Source organism: Nicotiana attenuata, unplaced genomic scaffold, assembly GCF_001879085.1.
Source record: "Nicotiana attenuata strain UT unplaced genomic scaffold, NIATTr2, whole genome shotgun sequence".
Lineage (NCBI taxonomy): Eukaryota > Viridiplantae > Streptophyta > Magnoliopsida > Solanales > Solanaceae > Nicotiana > Nicotiana attenuata.
This window is the reverse complement of record NW_017670321.1, coordinates 341877-360413: the sequence shown is the minus strand read 5'-3', so window position 1 is coordinate 360413 and position 18537 is coordinate 341877. Positions and strand designations below refer to the sequence as shown.

Sequence of the window (18537 nt, the reverse complement as noted above, 5' to 3'; positions counted from 1 at the left end):
TGGCAAGTGAGAGCATTAGACCTCAAGGCCAAGGCCAGTGGTTTAAGTCAAGAAAGAACAACATACGCACTGAGTGGGTGGCAATTGACGTGCTTTGGGATTCATGTGAAACAAAAAGGTTTGGTAAATGTCAGTTCATGAGCAATGCAACAGATAAAGGACGACGAAAGATGAGAGAAATTAAAACGAGAGATTCTTATTTGTCACGGCACCGTAAGGCGACAGTGAGTTGAGAGAAGAACAAATGATAGAGGTTTGCCGGTGGAAACCCTTCAGGGCACCGCAGGCCGAACAAGGTCGGTGAATGGGCAAAGAATTTGGGTTATGGAGATCTTGGGGCACAAAGTATGACAACTGAAAGTTGATTGGTTGAATAGACCAGGCTGATTAATCCGAAATGCATGTCATGATCATTGGTACCAGCTGCTCCGCTCAGATAAGTCTCTTTTCTTTTTCTCCCTCAAACAGTCATCCAGTTTTAAATTTTTCTTCTTTATACCTAACTCTCGAAGTCATTGCATTTCATTTCTTTTGGGTTTATCCCTCTAAGGTTTTTCCAATGTCAACTTTGTTTAAGCAAGGAAGAAAGGATTTCAAAGCTTACTACCAACTTCCAAATTGCACAAAGCAAATGCGGCCAGAACATGCCAGAGATAGGATGATGTAAAGTGGGACATAAAGTTTCAGTGAAAGTTCCATTGGTTGAGTGGTTTAAGTAATCTTGTGGGAGATGCAGAGGTTCAGATAGAAGGTTCAGAAATCTAAAACAACGGTTTGGGTATAGAGCACTCGGGTCATCCAAGGCCCTGCGGTTGAGAGTCAGTCAGAAAGTCAAACGGTTCTTGGCCAGTTCAAGGCAACCAGTCAAAGCAAAGCACGGTAGCGGAGAGACCACCTTCAGCAAGAATGCCACAAACTAACCAACACATTTTAAACTGACAAGATTTTTCTTTGATTTGAAACAGGGGCAGGAAAATTTCGTTTGATTCGGAGAAACCCTCCGTAAGGAAGAACAAGTACCAGACAGGTTCGATCGTAAAATCTCAGGGCCCTCCTGGACAATGGGACCTAGTTTAAAATTCAAAACATTCATGAGTAACAAGATCTAGCATAAGTCTTACCCCAAGGAAATATAAGTTGGCTTTGAAGTTTTCATTCTTAGGATAGGATTCAATTCGAAATTTTCAGGACCCTCCTGAATAATGGACTTAGCTTAAAGACCTCCATTAGATAACAAGATCCAGCGTAAGTTCTGCCGTAGGGAAGTATAATTTAGCCTTAAAGTTGTCACTCTTAAGATGAGAATTGATTTTGATTTTCAGGACCCTCCTGGATAATGGGATGTAGTTTTAAGACCTTCATAGATGACATGATTTAGCGGAAGTCATACCTTTAGAAAATATATTAGCTTTAAAACTGTCATGAGATCTAGCTTGTAAATTCTTAGAGATATTTGGTAACATGATTCAATTAACACTCACCGATGTGCCCAGCTACCAAACTGGGGCAGAAAATTTTCTTTGTTATGGTTATTCTGTTGTAATCAGGCATCCACCTGGAAAGCAGGGGAGGACAACATGAGTTTCAAGGATAGAAAGCAGTTCAGGTTCAAGCGATCAGGCACCCTCCGGGGGAAACAAGGGAAGATAGTTCAAAGGAAAAGCAGTCGCAAGAGGAAGTAGTTCAAGTTCAGCAATCAGGCGCCCATCTGGAGAACAAAGGGAAAACAAATCAAATTCCAAGGAAAAGCAGTTCAAGTGTTGGAAATCAGGAGCCCACCTGGAGAACAAAGGGAAAGCAGTTCAAGTGTTGGAAGTCAGGAGCCCACCTGGAGAACAAAGGCAAGCATTTCAAGTTTCGAGGAAAACGGTTCAAGATCAGCAATCAGGAGCCCACCTGGAGAACGAAGGGAAAACGAGTCAAGGCAGCAGTGTTCAAAGGAAGACAACAATCAGGAGCCCACCTGAAGAACAAAGGGAAGCAGTTCAAGTTTCGAGGAAAAGCAGTGCAAGTGTTGGTAATCAGGAGCCCACCTAGAGAACAAAAGGAAGCAGCAATATTCAAAGGAAGACAGCAATCAGGAGCCCACATGGAGAACAAAGGGAAGCAGCAATGTTCAAAGGAAGACAGCAATTAGGAGCCCACCTGGAGAACAAAGGGAAGCAGCAATGTTCAAAGGAAGACAGTAATCAGGAGCCCACCTGGAGAACAAAGGGAAGCAGCAATGTTCAAAGGAGGACAGCAATCAGGAGCCCACCTGGAGAACATAGGGAAGCAGCAATGTTCAAAGGAAGACATCAATCAGGAGCCCACTTGGAGAACAAATGGAAGCAGCAATGTTCAAAGGAAGATGGCAATCAGGAGCCCACCTGGAGAACAAAGGGAAACAGCAACATTCAATGGAAGTTCGGCAATTAAGAGCCCACCTGGAGAACAAAGGGAGAACAAGGCAAGTTTCGGAGGAAAGGAAGATAATTCAAATGTTGGAAATCAGGAGCCCACCTGGAGAACAAAGGGAAGGCAACAGTGGTCAAAGGAAGACGGTTCAAGTTCAGCAATCAGGCGCCCACCTAGAGAAAAGGGAAAGCACCTCAGAATACAATCCAAGACAGCAACAAAGGAATTTCACTTGGAGAGTACAAGTCAACAGTGCAACAGAAACTGCAAGACCAAGTTTGAAGATATAGATAGGATTCTTGTAATTCATAGATCATAGTTTAGTCTAGCTTCTTTTATTTTGTCTTGGTGTAATAAGGAGTTCAACAAGCAGTAGCAGCAGCAGCAACAGTGAAATCACAGCTTCCTGGTAGTCCCAGCTACCAAAACTTCCCGAACTACACTGACCTGATTCCTTTATAGCCAAGTATATGTAGGCAACCTCGGAAGCAGGGTGCGATCAAATATTTTCAAAATGCTTCCCACGAAGTATTCAAACGGGAAAAAATCGCTCGTATCCGCTCACTTTATCTTTGCACGAAAACTCTCTGTGTTTTCGAGCAAAGAGGGGCAGCTGTGAGCACGTGATTTTTGCCTTATAGGAATTACTCCCATAAACTCTAAGAAAATAATATTTTCCCATTATTTGCAACGATTGTAGATTTTTTCATAGGATTTTTGGTAATTGTTTGCATTTGCCTGTGCATGTTTATTTTATTTAAATCATGAAAAACACAAAAATACTTTGCATGGAATTTGAGGTTTATTTTTGTAATTTTTAGGTTAATTGGTAAACTAGTTGTTTTATAAAAATGAAAAAAAATCGAACAAAAATGGATCACTTTCGCATTTTTAACCTTTATTTGTAGTTTTTCTTTCAATTTAGGAGTTATTTAATTTTTGTAAATACTATGTTGAGTAATTAATCTAATTTGGTAGGTTAATTTAGTTTAAGAATTAATTTAGGGTTTTATTTTTATTTGAAAAAAGAAAAGAAAAGACATTGAAAGAAGGCTGATTTTTGGGCTCATTTTAATTAAATTTCCCCAGGCCCAAATAATTTTCTCCCCAACACCCGTTCAAATCCGGCCCAGGTCATACCCATACCCGGTCCATTTATTTCAGGCATTGAGACAACCAAAATGACGTAGTATTGAGTCAATACTACGTCGTTTTGATTTCGAGGGGCTTTAACAAATCCTGGCCTTTCATCTCATTTCATCCAACGGCCCTAAATATTTCACCATTTTCATTTAAAACTTTTCAAACATTCTCAGAGAACCTAGTACCATCTTCACTTCACTTCCTTCGTCTCTCAAAGTCAAGAACCCTAGCGCCGCCCTCAATCTCTTCACCCTCTCCGGTGGCGGTGCCACCTCCAAATCCTCTCAAACTTCAACCACACAACCCTCACTCACCCCTGACCCCCAATCCATCACTAATATCCCCAAAATCATCACCAAACGGAGCCAATTTCGGATCTAAAAAAGGTATAAAAGAAGAATAAAAATCTCCCAAACTTTTTCAAGCTTCGATGATTTTAGGGTCGAAATTATTGTTTTTCGTCTGTTCTCAACAAGAACCCACGATGAATACCAATTTCGGCTCGAAATCGAAAGTGTCGGAGGTCCGTTCAAGCCATTTTCCGCCCTTTATTCTAGGTATTTAAGTTCTTTCTTCATTTTTGTTCATTCCAGTCCTCGTCTCTTCTGATTTTCTTTTTCTTTTTCTTTTTCGTTTTCTTTGTTTCTGTTTGTTAAATGTTTCTGTGCATGATTAGGATTAAATCACACTTAGTTTAAAGGTTTAAATTAATTGCTTTGGTAAACATTTATTGATTTTCTTTTTCTCTTAATATTTTAGTTTGTTTCGTTGGAAAAAAAAAAGAAGAGAAGGTCTCATGTTATAAAGTTTCAGATTTGGATTAGTTTGATTTTACTTGGGAGTCCATTTATTTAAGTTTGGATTTGGGTTTGCTGAATGCCAAAACCCAAAAGAAGGGGGTCAGTCCGGGTTTTGCAAGCCCAGGTTTGGGTTGTTTGTTGGGTCAATTTGACCCATGTGGTCTGCTGAGGGTAAATAGCAGAAGTTTAAAGGGTAGTTTAGGATTTTTAGCTTAGGGGAGTCTGGTATAACTGATTAGGAAGCCACCTGGAAGGTGGGGTTGGGGCTAATTTTAACAAAGAGAGTTTAAAATTAAGGTCTAACTTACAAGAATGAAAAGTTGGAAAGGGGCAATGGGCAAAATCTGAAACTAAGTCTGCTGCCCTAGAGGTCCTCTATAAGAGGCCTGTTTTCATTCTTCTCAAGGGATTCAGAGAAAGATAACACTGAAAAATTCAGAAAACGGCTGAGTTCTAAAAATACTGAGATCTCTTGCAATTTTGGTGAAGGAGTTGGTTTTTGGTTTCCTGTTTTCTTCTTAATCTCCATAGCTGAACTCTTCAAAGCACTTCTGATTCATTCTGGTTTTAAAAATGGTCTAAAAGAGTTCAATCTTGTTGTTCTTTTGGACTGTTGATCATTTGTTCTGTTGTTGCTGCTGAGTTTTTTTCATTTCCTTTGTTTCTGTTGACATCCAAGTACATATTTCTGGATCCTACTGAATGTGAAGCTTGATTTGAAGTATGAAATGGAAATGTGGAGTTTTAAGCATAGCACCAACTCATTTGTTTATAATTTAGCTGTATTTTCTGCATTACATTGTGCTTTTATTGTCTGATTCATTGTATTTTGTCTGGGTTGTTGGCAGTACTCTCTTGGGGATGTATTTGGTCTTTGCTTAGCATGTGAATTTAATTTTCTGTCAAGTATCTTATAGCTGGATATTGGTTTTGACAGTTGAACTCTTGTCATTGTATTTAATCTTGGACTGTTATGATATGGACATAACTTAGGTGAATAACATCTAAGTTGTACGGTAATGTTGTGTTCTAGTTTAATTTTTATGACTTTGTTTGCTCTGATTTTAGTTTTCAGTATTCAAATGAGCTCAACGTTTATGTTTGCTTTGTAATGTCAGAGACAAGTGTATGAAATATTCATTGTTAGATTCATCATGTGTATTGAATGTATCATCAGTCAATGGTGGCTCTAATACTTCAAAAATACATGAGATTTACGTGTGCTTTGAATTTTAGTCCCTTAATATGCTGCAGTTAAGGTTTGAATTAGTATCTGGGTCATTATTTGGTTTTTGGTGAAATCAGTCATATTTGACATAAGTTGAGGCTTGGGTTAATCAAAGGTGTAATAATGTGTGAGATGCATAACCCCCCCTCTTCGGCTAATCAAGCCAATCAGGTGGCCCAAATGAGATTGTTGGGACCCAAGTAGGTTCGAAGGTCTTTGGCCTTTCAAATTTCAGCCTGGATCCACTTCTAGGCCCAAAGCCTTGATGCTTTCTTTCCAGTAGTAAATGCCACTAGATTTTAACGGCCCAAAAGATTAAATATGTTGGTCCCTTCAAGTTTTAAATACTGCCATAAACTTTAGTATTCATTTCTTGGTTCATGAGAGTTTAGATTCATTTTGTGCTTGGATTTCGAAGTTGTTTGTGAATGAGAAGGGCATTGCCTTATGGTGCTTGGGCCTGCATTTCGAGCCCAACTGTTAATTTGAATGCTGCGGCCAGCTTTGTCTATAGCAGGCGTGGCCCAAATGCTTGAAAACCAGCGTGATTTTGTTAGTTGCGCAAACAATAGTTCTAAATTGCGTTTGTTTTGAACTATTTATTTTACTTAAGTTGAGGTGTGCCATCTTAAATAATACCAAAAGTTTATGGCCCTCATAATTAAAAATAAGAAATCATTTGAACAATTAGACTTGAGGCGTGCCATATTAAGCAAGCTATAATTTATGGCCCTCAATAGATTAGATTTAAAAATCATTTTCAAAAGGAGTAGTTCAAGGCGTGCCATGCCAAATAAAATCCATAATGTATGGCCCTCACATAAATACAAAATTAGTATAAAAATGCCTTGAACTTTCGTAATTTGCTTTAGGCGCGTTAATTGAATGATTGTCATGGCTACGGGTACGGTTCCTGTGACGTAGTTGTGATGCCTAATTTCTAAATCCGGGGGTACATTTATGTGACCCGGCCACGATTTAATCTTGTTAATAAAATAAACTTGTTGTAGATCGTGGGTAAGGTTCCCGTGACATGATTCGCAATATGTAACACTAATTTATTAAAAGCGGTTCAGAAGGAATAAAATGCACATAGGTTTCAAAGATGTCTTAAAATTAAATAAATAGGCCAATAATAACAGCTGAGCGACCGTGCTAAAACCACGGAACCCGGGAATGCCTAACACCTTCTCTCGGGTTAATAGAATTCCTTACCCGGATTTCTGTGTTCGCGGACCGTAAACAGAGTCAATCTTTCCTCGATTCGGGATTTAAAACCGGTGACTTGGGACTCCATAAATTATCCCAAGTGGCGACTCTGATTTTAATAGATAATCCCGTTTCGATTGTCACTCAAATTGGAAAAAACTCCCTTATACCCCTTCCGGGGTAGTGAAAAAGGAGGTGTGACAGTCACTACTCGACCGAGGTTAGGCTTAGCACTTACTAGGTACCGTTGTGGTGTACTCATGCCCTTCCCTGCACATGTTTTTCGTGTGCAGATCCAGGTACCGCTTATCAGCCACATTATCAGTGAGGCGAGACAGCTGTAGAGACTTCAAGGTATATCTGCCGCGTCTGTAGTCCTCAGAGTCCCTTTGTACTCTTCCCCATGCCAAACACTTCTTGTATTTCCTTTTTTTAGACTCTTGAATATAGAAATACTGTTCTCTTTCTGTAGTTTGTAACTTACGATATTTCGGGTTTTGGAAGAGTTTATGTACATTTCGAGAGTGATTATTGTATATGTCAAGCGGCATATTAACTTCTTATTTAAATTTACCTGTTAGTTATTAGCTTTTATGTTTTCGTTTCATTTCCGCAAATGTTAGGCTTACCTAGTCGTAGAGAATAGGTGTCGTCACGTTCCCGGAGGGAGAACTTGGGTCGTGACAATCATCAAGTTCTATATCGGTGTCATCTCCTTCTTGCACATCAAAGTGCCAATCATATCTGTGCCTTTAAATTGTGCAATTTCTGATGAAATTGTAGCAACATCAAAATTTGAGGTGCTTGCATCTATAGTGTTTTTAGCAAACGACACACATAGTGGGAGTGTTGTCATCCTTGCACTTGATTTTTTTCAATTCCATGTAAACACTAACACTCATATCGGTGCAAATTATAATTGGTGGATATCCTTGAGAAATAACATACTGAATAACTATTATGTTACTGTCCTTTAGCAGTTGCTTTGCAATTTCCCCGATAAGTTGTTCAAATTTCCAATGGGTCTTTATTAGAATTGGATCAACATGAAAGTTTATGAAATTATTATCATCCCATTCTCCACTATGGTGCAGCAGAATTGGTATATTTTCCATGATTATATAGATTTTGAAGTTATAACTACTTTTATGTCCAATAGAATCTCGACAGTGCAAATTTTAACAGTGTTAATGTCAAATATTGAATTTCAATAGAAGATTTTTCGAACTCAAATCATCTGTTATGATTCAAACCTCCAGATCTCCAAATTGAGAACAGAATTTTCAGTTAAAAATTCAGAAGTTTGAGTGCTAAACTTCTGTAATCTGCGAAATCAAAATCTGAACAACACTATGCCAATTTGAGCATCAAAAGGTTCAGCATCTTCAAAAGCCAAATCAGTTGCTATGATTCGAACAGATTGATACTTCTATAAAATTTAAGGAGAAAAAGTCAAATTTTAAAGAGAAATCAGCATCTTCGTTTTGTTTTTTGAGGCTTGCGGTCTTTAAATCAGGATGGCAATCTTCATATCTTCAACAATGATTTTGTGATGCTAGTGGAATCTCAATTTTTGTGCACTAATTTTTGTGAAATTTTGCCAAATTTGAGCAGCTTTTCCTTTTTATAGGTAGGACATTGGCGTGGGTAGTTATTTTGAGATACTCTTCTATTTATTAAATGGGTAGGGAATTATAATTATTTAATGGATAGAAGTCTTTTATGGGTAGAGCAGGGTAAATATTTTAACTTTTATAGGTACTCCTATCTTTTTCCCTTTTTCCTTATACGCGTGTGTGGCCCAATAGAGTTAAGCCCATAATTAATATTTAATCAAAGGGCACATCTCGTCCGTTCAACTTGTTACTTGATGGACATAACAGATTAAGTCTCAATTTCTATAGATTGGTCCTCCCTCCATCCATTAGGGTTACCACCACATTTACACATACAACTCCATCATTAACGACTGTGGTAACATAATGCTAGGGTAAGGAGGTAGAAACTGACTTATCAATTGACGCCTCCGCTTACAGATTATGTCTGTAAAGCCTTGGAAAACTTTTGCTAAGTATTATGTTCTCGCTTAAGCTCTAAGTTGGAAACAAAGGTCTGTGAAAAGATATGAAGGTATGAAATACATAAATCTTATGTTCATAAGGTTGGATGGATGGTTATAAGAGGAGAGGAGTAAATTGGAACACATTGGAGATGTTTAAGGGATGAACATGACCTTAGCCACACATGACCTAAGTTTCAATGAGCATATCTAGCAATATATAATGAATCGAGATTTGATCTATATATCAAAAGAAAACCCTTGAAGTCTAGTTTCTAACACTTCAATCCGTTTGTCATTTTGATGTTCCTATAAAGAGTTATAGGAGTTTTACCGAAGACTATCCTGTCAGAAAAATGGGCCGCATTTTGGACGCCAGGCGCGAATCAAAATACCAAATTCAGAAGTAAAATTTTTGGGGCGTTTAGGGTGGCGCTGGGTGCGGACCGTGACGCCGAAGGCGTGAAATTGAAATAAAAGGGACGGGGAGAGAGAAAATAGCATCACTATTTAAAGATTAAACCTCCCCTCTCATCCTCAAGTCATCCAAGGGTTCTCATACTACCTAAGGTGAGTTTTCAATGCGATTATCATTAGAATACTACTCCAAAACATCGATTCTAACAATATTCCATCTCAAAATCGCTAGATTCTCAACAAGAACTCAAGAACAAGGTCTCTCCGCTAACCTAGGATTTCGTGATTCAAGGTAAGTTTCGTAACCGCTTTCAACAACAATTGTTAGAGAGATTTATGGTTTATATTTGTTCATAAAAACTACTACAAGAACTTAGATTAACGATGAACCCTAGAAGGAGACAAGAATCAAACCTAGGGTTTCTATATTTTGGAAATCTTGGAACTTCTAGTATTTATTTAAATTAACTATGTATAGGTTTGTTTGGTGAGCTGAACCTATTGGATTGGAGCAAATGAAGGTATTCAAAAGCAAGGAATCAAGTTGAGTAGAGACGATGCTTTTACTAAAGTTGTCTTCTCACAAAGATCATGCCATAAGTTATTGTTAGACTGTATAGGGTGTTAATGTGGGCTCTGAATGGAACGAGTGGACTCACATTATCCATTAGAATTATAGAAAATATCTTAGATGATTATCATGGTTAATAGCACAAGAAAAGTCTGTTGTTCCATAAATCATGTCTCATGCATTCAGGAATTGCATATGTTTCTTTAATTGTATAGACTATATTGAAAATTTCTTTTACATAATTTTATGAAACTATTTTGATGAGAACTATGAAAATATATCAATGTTTTAAACTTTGTGATTCAAGAATTACTCAGAAGAATATTTTGGGAGTTTCCTTAGATTTCTGAGAAGGGTTCATAGCCTATAGTGGTTTATGTTACCCCCAAACTACTCATGCCAGAGTAGGAGATTAGTATACCGTTGATTCGGGCACTATGATAAAAGTGCCCTGGTAAGGCACAGGAACGCGAGCATGCTAGAACCTTGAACTGTGAGGCACCACAGGAATGGGGTCCAGGTGATCGGGCTGGGATCGTCCACCATACTGATCATATGGTGATATTTTCATAATCACAATCAGAAAGAATGTCAGAATCAATGGAACTCCCTAGAAAAGAAAAAAAAAGAAAATGCTTTAGAAAATTTACAAGGATTGTTCCGAGAAAGTTTATATATTGATCTATTTGAATTTTATATTTTTTCAGAAAAGAAGAGAAAAGAAAAGACAGAATTTTCATGAATGGCATCTAGAAGAATTTTACAATAGATATATGAGTTGTCTGTTTCAACTCTTTATCAGAAGCTTTTATAATTTTCTTTATCATGCATACATACTTCTTTTAAAGTCTCGTTCCAGCTTTAGAGGGAGGATTGCTTACTTACTGGGTACCGCCGTGGTGTACTGACGTTCTCTTCATGGGAACCTACATTAACACATGTCAATGTAGGCACAGATTTTGCAGGTAAGCAGGCTACGAGCTAGGATATTCTCCTCCTATTACCAGAAAATTTGGTGAGCTCCATTTTAGTTTTTGGAGTTCGTTGATTCCAGAATTTTGTCTTATTATTTCAGTATTTCTTAAGGCTTCATAGCCAGAGTCAGAACAAAGTCATGTGTGTCCACTTTGCATTACATTTGTTTTTCAATGTATTCAAGTTAGCAGAATGAATTTCTTTTCAGAATATTATTTCATTTGAAGATTCAGAAAGTATTTACTCTAAATCATATCGAATTGTGTTGAGATGCATCGCATAACAGAAATAGTACAGAATAGAAAAGCCAAGATGGTTCGCTCGGTCAAGTTAAGACACCGAGTGTCGGTTACGACTTGGTCAGAAATCGGGTCGTAGCAATATCTTTCGCTACAGTTACGTTTTCCATAAGATTATTTTGTTCAAGATCCTCGTATGTACGTTTTATGTGATTGCATAATTATTATGCATCAAGGATTTAGGTTACACGGCGAACCAGATTCAGTTGCTCTCTCTTAATTCTACATAGGTCTGCCCCTAGTTACGATCATTGCCAGTAGTTTCTTTGAGAACTCTTCTCAAGAAAGCTCGTTGAAGAAAAGGTATACAAAGATAGAAAATATGGATTTAAGGATTCAAATTCGGCAAAAGAAAATTCATATTTAAGAAGTAAACTGGTGCAAGTTACTGGTCAACTAGCAAAACAAAAAAATTAATACTAGAATTGTCCCTAGATGGATGTCGTTATCTGTTAACTTTTTTGAGATCTAGATCATTCACATAATCTAATTGAAGGTCAATAGTGGATAAGTTGGTTGACATAAGGACTATAAATCAGAATATAGCATTAATGTAGGGACTAAAAGTGCTATTTGCTCAACGATAGAAGTAAGTAAATATTTGAAAGGGATCATTTGTCACTACTCCAAAATAAACAAAGTGCAGTCAAAAAGTAAACTGCTCTAAAATGCAACCATTTATTGAACAAAAGTTCCACAACCTGGTTGTAAAGTACCAAATGATTAGCAATATAAGTGATACAATAATATTCAAACACAGTCAAAGACAAGAAGCTGATTGTACACTAAGATTTGCAGGGTGGCAATGGTGAACCACAAAGACAAGCATTCCCAGCAAAAGAATTAGCTCCAAATTTCGTCGCTGGAAGCTGACCACACAAATGATTACTACTCAAATTCAACTTCTGTAGTCCAGAAATTGCCTTGGGAACTTTCCCATAAACCATATTCCTAGACAAATCCAAATCTTTCAATGTCTGAACAATCCTTAACTTCTCCAAATCGAACTTCAATTTGTTCCCAGAAGCATAAAATCCAATCAAGAAATCAGTCTGGTTCAACAACCCAACTGGACTTCCACTAATCTCATTATCCGAAAGATCAATATAATCGTAAAAATAAGTAGTCTTCGGCTTCCAATCATCCAATTTAATCTTGATCCCACATTTCGCTAGCTTCAAAGAGTATATAATTGGAGAATTAGTGATCCAACTTGGTATTGTACCAAGATGGAAATTATTGTACGATAAATCCAAAGACTCAATACCTTTTACAAACAATTGTGGAAATGGATCGACAAGAAGATTGTGAGAGAGATCAAGATTGAATATTTTGGTTAGATTTGCAAAGGATTTCGGTACAGTTCCTGAGAACTTGTTCGAAGAAAGATCTAATGTGTCTAGAGTACGGAATTTTCCAAGAAAATCTGGGATTTGACCAGTTAAATAATTGTGTCCTAGCTCAAGGTACCTTAATTGTGGAGCTAAAGTTGCAATAGTACTTGGAATTTTCCCAGTAAATTTGTTGTTAGAAAGTTCCAAGATAATGAGATCAGACAAGGAAGTAAAGAAGTTTGGTATTGACCCAGTGAGCTGATTCTTCTCTAAACTCAAAAAAGTTAAGCTCTTGAGCTTGCTAAATGTCTTGGGTATGGTACCAGTGAGCAAATTGTTACCGAGTTTGAGCTGGCTCAATTGAGTTAACTGGCTGATTGAACTCGGTATCGGGCCGGTTAACCGGTTACCCGAGAAACTCAGTGCAATAAGTTTGGTCAAGTTACCAATGGTTGCGGGTATACGACCCGATAACTTGTTGTTTTCAATGTAAACAATTTGAATTTCAGGTAGAGTAACGAGAAAATTCGGTGTACCCGATAAGTTTATAAGATTTTCAAGACTAATACTTGCTAGTCTTTTTAGTTTGGAAAGAGAAGACGAGATGGTACCCGACAAAATTACGTTTTTCTCGGGTTGTCCATAGATCTGTAGTCCTGTGACCCGATTGTCTTCCCCACAAGATACACTTGACCAAGTACAACAATCAGTACCCGTTTTCCAACTTGCAAGAAGACCCGACGGGTCGGATGTGATACCCGACTTGAAACCTAACAACCCAGCTTCATCGTCTACGTGGCATTTTGCTGCTAGGCCTGTGAGACACTGCAGGATGAGAATAGAAAGGAAAAAGAATTGAGAAGAAGATAGCATAGTAAATAATTAAATATGGATATATGTGTGCTTGTACTTGCTCAAAGTAGGAAGCATTTATAGAGTGGAAGTTGGATATTGGGTCCCAATACATTAATTATTGGTAGTGAATATCTTGTGAAGATGGAAACTTCTATTACTCAAATAGAGAATATGCTTGAAATAAAATGTGTGTAAGCTTTGACCTTTTCCACCTTCTAAGTTCTTGCATGAGCTCACGAATTCTCATAGAAATTCTACCGTATGATTAATTAATGCATGTGCAGAGACGGATCTAAAATTTTTATAATATGAGTGCACCGTTAAAAAAATGAGAAAAAAGAAAGTATTAAATGGATATAGATCCCTACTCCTCTAAGTAAATAACTTAACATCAAGTGCATCATTTAGCCTTTTTGGAGCATGGGTGCTAGCAGATAATATTAGATCAATTTTGAAAAATATGTACATAAAATACCTATTTTGGCGGAGAGACCATTGCCCCGTAAATTAGGCTATACATTCGCCCCTGTGCATATGATGTTAAGTGTTGTACTCTTTTACTAGTACTTTTTCTTTTTCAAAATCATTTTAGCTAAACAGTACAAGGAAACTCATTATAGAAATAAAAATGTTGATGCATTTTGAAGATATTTTACATTCATGTGTCCATATACCATATTTAGATATGCAGTTACCATCCCTATAAATATTTCCTAGTATTATAATTGGGTATACAGTCATAGAACATGTCTATTCTTCAATATTGATGGCTCTAGGTAGGACAAAGTCAAGATAATGTTAAAAAATATGTTTCGTAATAGTGCACAACATGGTCAAGATCCTTTAGATTGACGGCATTAACTGTAGCTTTTATGCGTGAAGTGTAATTGAAAGCAATACTGCTTATTTTGGATATGAAATTAATTCCTTCGTAGAAAAACTAATGATATGAGAGAACAATAATATATTTAATATCAATGCAAGTAGATTTTTCTTTTGCCTTCGACTAATCGTAAAACAAAAATACGAAAAAATATTAAATGGAATCCTCCAATTACACACTTCTACAAACTCAATATAGATGGAGCATATTCAGACAACACTGCAGGGATAGGAGGACTAATTAGGAACTCCAACGCCGACTGGATATTGGGCTTCGCTGGATCAGCACCACATGAATCATCCACCTTTATAGAGCTCTATGCATTGACACAGGGTTTGAAATTAGCTTATGAAAATAACATCAGATCACTGGAGGTGGAGGTGGATGCAAAGGATATTACCATAGTATTACATACTGACAATATTGCATTCTCTAATATAATTGCTGATTGCAGGTACTATCTGGGCCAGCTAGGTAATCCTGTAGTCCAACATGCGTACAGAGAGCAAAATATGGTAGCTGATCAATTAGCAAAGGCAGGCCACAATTTTGGAAATGTCTAATCGCCAAGGGTTTTTGAAGTTGTTCCCACTTTTGTTGCACAAATTTTTGAAAAGGACAAGGCTTGTTTGGAAGGAACTCAATCAGGCCAGGACATTGCTTGGCATAATCGAAGTGGCAATATAGTTCAACTATCCTCGTGTGTAATTAGTTGTCATGATGATAATTCCAATAGGATGACCATGACAACTGTAAATACTAGTAGTAACTTACGGTATTGTAGTAGAACAACGGTTTGTGATAGGGAGCCAGTTAGGCCCCAACCCTCTGTACGCAGTTCTTAAGTACTAATATATATTATCTTTCTGGAGAAAAAAAAAAGATTTCTGTTTTGCAAATCTCGTAAACGCTAAATTTTATGAGGAAGAAAAAAAAAGGAGAAAATGAATACTTAAGCATATGCTAAAGGGCTACAAATTAAAATTGATAAAAGCTTCTTTCTTTTCATCCTCCGCCTAAATATGATCCCAAATCAGTTGAGTACTTAACTTTCAAAAATGAGTTTCTATCGTAACAAATAAAAAGAATTAGAATGTGAGATTAATGCACCGAAAGATCTTCTCCAGAAAATATTTCTCTCCTCAGTCAAATTAACAGAGTCAAACTAAAGAATATATAAATTAAAAGTAAGGTAGATAAAATTAAACGTCTTAACTTAATAGGAAAATGAGCAGCGAGTAAATATAGCTGACAAGTGACAAGGAAGCAATGATCTTATACTGATAGTGGGCGGCCCATTTTAATAAACGCGTTGGTTCTGATCGCCTTCCACCAGTTTGCTGGCAAGTTGGCCTCTGGCCCAATTCAAAGAAGTGCGTAGTGAAAAGGGATTATTTCTTGTAAAAATTAGTTAGGTTTGTCACTTTTTGAGCCGGTTATTAAAGTATAGCTATATTTTAAATCATAAAAATAAATTAGCCAATAATCCTTTAAATTAATATTTTTGCCTCCAATTAAACACGAAACATAACTCCAGCAATTGCTACTGGAGTTCGAAGTTTTGACAAATGGAACTCCAGTAAACAATGCTGAAATTAAAAAGATATGATGTATTTTCAAACTAAAGAATAACTCCTAATTATTGGATATTTATTAGTGAACAATCCATCGATTCATATTTTTGAACCTTTACTAATACGAAATCCATAAACGATTTTTTATTTTTGAATTCACATTGTACTTCTGTAATATTGAATCTTTATTAGTGCAAAATCTGAAATTCAGGAACAATTCCTAGTTTTTTAATCTTTAATAGTTCAAAATCCATGAATGATTTCTGTTTTTTGAATTCATATTGTACTTCAATAATTTTGTACCTTTAACTAGTGCAAAATTTAAAATTCAAGATAAATTACTAGATTTTGAATCTTTACTAGTACAAAATCGAGGAAAATTTAGGAACGATGCATGATTTTAAAATTCACATTATACTTCAGCAATTTGTAGCCTTTAAATACAAAATTCATGATAGATTATTCATTTTTAAACCTTTACTAGTGTAAAATCAAAGAAAATACAAGAATAATTCATGATTTTTGAATTCACATTATACTTCACTAATTTTAAACTTTAATACAAAATTCAGGATAGATTACTGATTTTTGAATCTTTACTAGTACAAAATCCAGAAAAATGCAGGAACGATTCATGGCTTTTGAATTCACATTATACATCAACAATTGAGAATATTGCTTTAGATCATTTAAACTTCAGGAATAATTCCTGAATTTTTAAATTATAAATATTCAAAGTCCAATAGTCATTCGTTGAGCTCTTCCGTGTTTTAGAAAGGAATATTTTTATTTAGACTTGTGATTTTGTATTAATAAGTGGCTACTTTTTCAATACTAATTAAAATATGGCTAAACTCTGATATCCGACCTAAGAAGTGGCTATTTACCAATTTTTTACTTTTTTCTTATATATATATATATATATATATTTATATATATTTATATATAAAGCGAAGCCCCTAAAAGATTAGGGGAAAATTAAATGGATGCAAGGACAGGAAGCAAATAACAAGATAATTAAACCTGCAGAAGATACAGTCAGAGTGCAAGCAAATAAATTTATGGGGCAGAGCCGACCATGTAAATAAAATGCGATAAAGTAAATTAGGCGGTTTAACCGACGATAATGCAGAGTAATATAAAAGTAAACTTGGGCAAGAGTAAAATAAATATAAACTTGATTATTATTGAAACTGAAAAATTGATAATACAAGTTAAAAACTTATATTAATATAGTAGAGAGAGAGCTCTAACCAATTCTAGAGAGAGGAAGAGAATTCTTTCTCAAGTGGTAGTGTAAGGTGTGTGTCTTACAAGTGATATGGGGGGCTATTTATAGCCAAAAAAGTAAAAATTACATAATATTTTCTAATGTCATTCATGATGTCATTAGGAGTAAGTGCTAGCTGATGTCATGGATGATGTCAGCTGTGATGTCATTGTGTTGTCATGCTGATGTAATTTCTGATTAATTTTTCAAAACATTAAATCAAGGTCTTCTTCTTCTTCTTCCTCTGATGATTTGTCAGATAAAGATGCTTGATTTTGTTGACCTGGAATTTGTGTCTTGAGGGTATCAAGAATGTGCTCCATTTGCTGAATAAAATCAAGCCTACTGCTGGAACCGGCTAGTTGTGCACTTGCAATGGACTTTTGTTGTAAAAATAAAATTTGAGCAGCATCTGTTATAGCTAGATACTGCGGATGGGATAGAAACCACTTGTCTACCACAGGTACATAGGCTTCGGATGAATCCCACATTTTATACCATTTGCAGTGTCCTTGGAGGGCTAACCACGGTAGTCCTTTATGTCCTTCTGGCTTGTGGAAGGAAAACTTCTGGGAGTATATCCATGGGATATGAAATTGGTGGGAAAATTGGAGGAATATGGGTATTTGATGTTCACTAGAAAACCTATGACAGAAATAATCATATCCTTCTTTTACTGGTGCTGGGAGGATTTCAGCTCTATGACCATATACATGCCACCATTGATGTATAAACCACTGAGGGAATTCAGAGGTTAATTGTTTACTCCAGATGATGAACCAAGAATGTTTTCCAAGTTATTTTTGGAAGGTGAAAGCATTCATCCATGCTGCCTGGTAGTCATAATAATTGTAAAATTGTGGGTCAAAAGGTTGAGAAAGTCTTTTGTATTTGGCTGGATGGGTTCCCCATTCTTTTGGTGAGATTATTTTGTTAATCCACATCGTAGTATGTGTGACATATGATTGGGTTTGTTTTTCTTTGTGGGGCTTAAACAAGCAGGATCTGGTATCTGTGAGAATAAACTCATAATATTTTTAGGTATGTTTGTGGGTGTTTGAATAAAATTGGCTGAAGGGCTAAGTATTTCTTAGCTACCTCTTGGGGGTTGGAATTCCAAATTCTGGTTCAATTTGAATGAGTGGGTAAACACTTTCATTCTTAATATGGGATCCTCGGAGGAGGAGCCCTTGTGTAAAAAAATAGGTTGTGGCACTTATGAGGAAAGTGGCTGATTGGTAGTAGTCTTTGGGATGTTGGATGGACACCCTGTACCTGCAATGAGGTTTTTAGCCTCCAATATTATTTGTGTGGTGCTTCTGGCAGCCACAGGAAGTGAGGAGGGCGTGTGACTTTGGGCCGCCACAGAGTTGGAAGAAGATGCGTGGCTTTGTGCCGCCACATTGGAGCAATAATTTTTATACAATTTATACTGATCTCTCAGTTGTTTTTTAAATAAGGCAGGCATGGTCATTTGATCTTTAATGCCCATGAGTTGTTGCCATTGCATGAGTTCTTCTTCT

General features: G+C 36.6%; 2 protein-coding genes across 2 annotated transcripts; one reads left to right on the top strand and one right to left on the bottom strand.

The window, feature by feature from the left end:
* Nucleotides 1-11696: 11696 nt before the first annotated feature.
* On the bottom strand, nucleotides 11697-13355 carry LOC109237821 (receptor-like protein 12). Its single transcript, XM_019404208.1, has one exon. The coding sequence runs from the start codon at nucleotides 13303-13305 to the stop codon at nucleotides 11884-11886; it is 1422 nt and encodes a 473-aa protein (XP_019259753.1). The 5' UTR covers nucleotides 13306-13355; the 3' UTR covers nucleotides 11697-11883.
* A 698-nt stretch (nucleotides 13356-14053) lies between these two features.
* On the top strand, nucleotides 14054-14733 carry LOC109237817. Its single transcript, XM_019404203.1, has 2 exons — nucleotides 14054-14063; nucleotides 14369-14733. Exons 1-2 carry the CDS (start codon nucleotides 14054-14056, stop codon nucleotides 14731-14733), a joined length of 375 nt encoding a protein of 124 aa, XP_019259748.1.
* The last annotated feature ends 3804 nt before the right edge of the window (nucleotides 14734-18537 follow it).

Bases quoted from the DNA above. Each gene is read 5' to 3' on its own strand.
- LOC109237821 (XM_019404208.1), bottom strand. From the start codon at position 13,305: ATGCTATCTTCTTCTCAATTCTTTTTCCTTTCTATTCTCATCCTGCAG.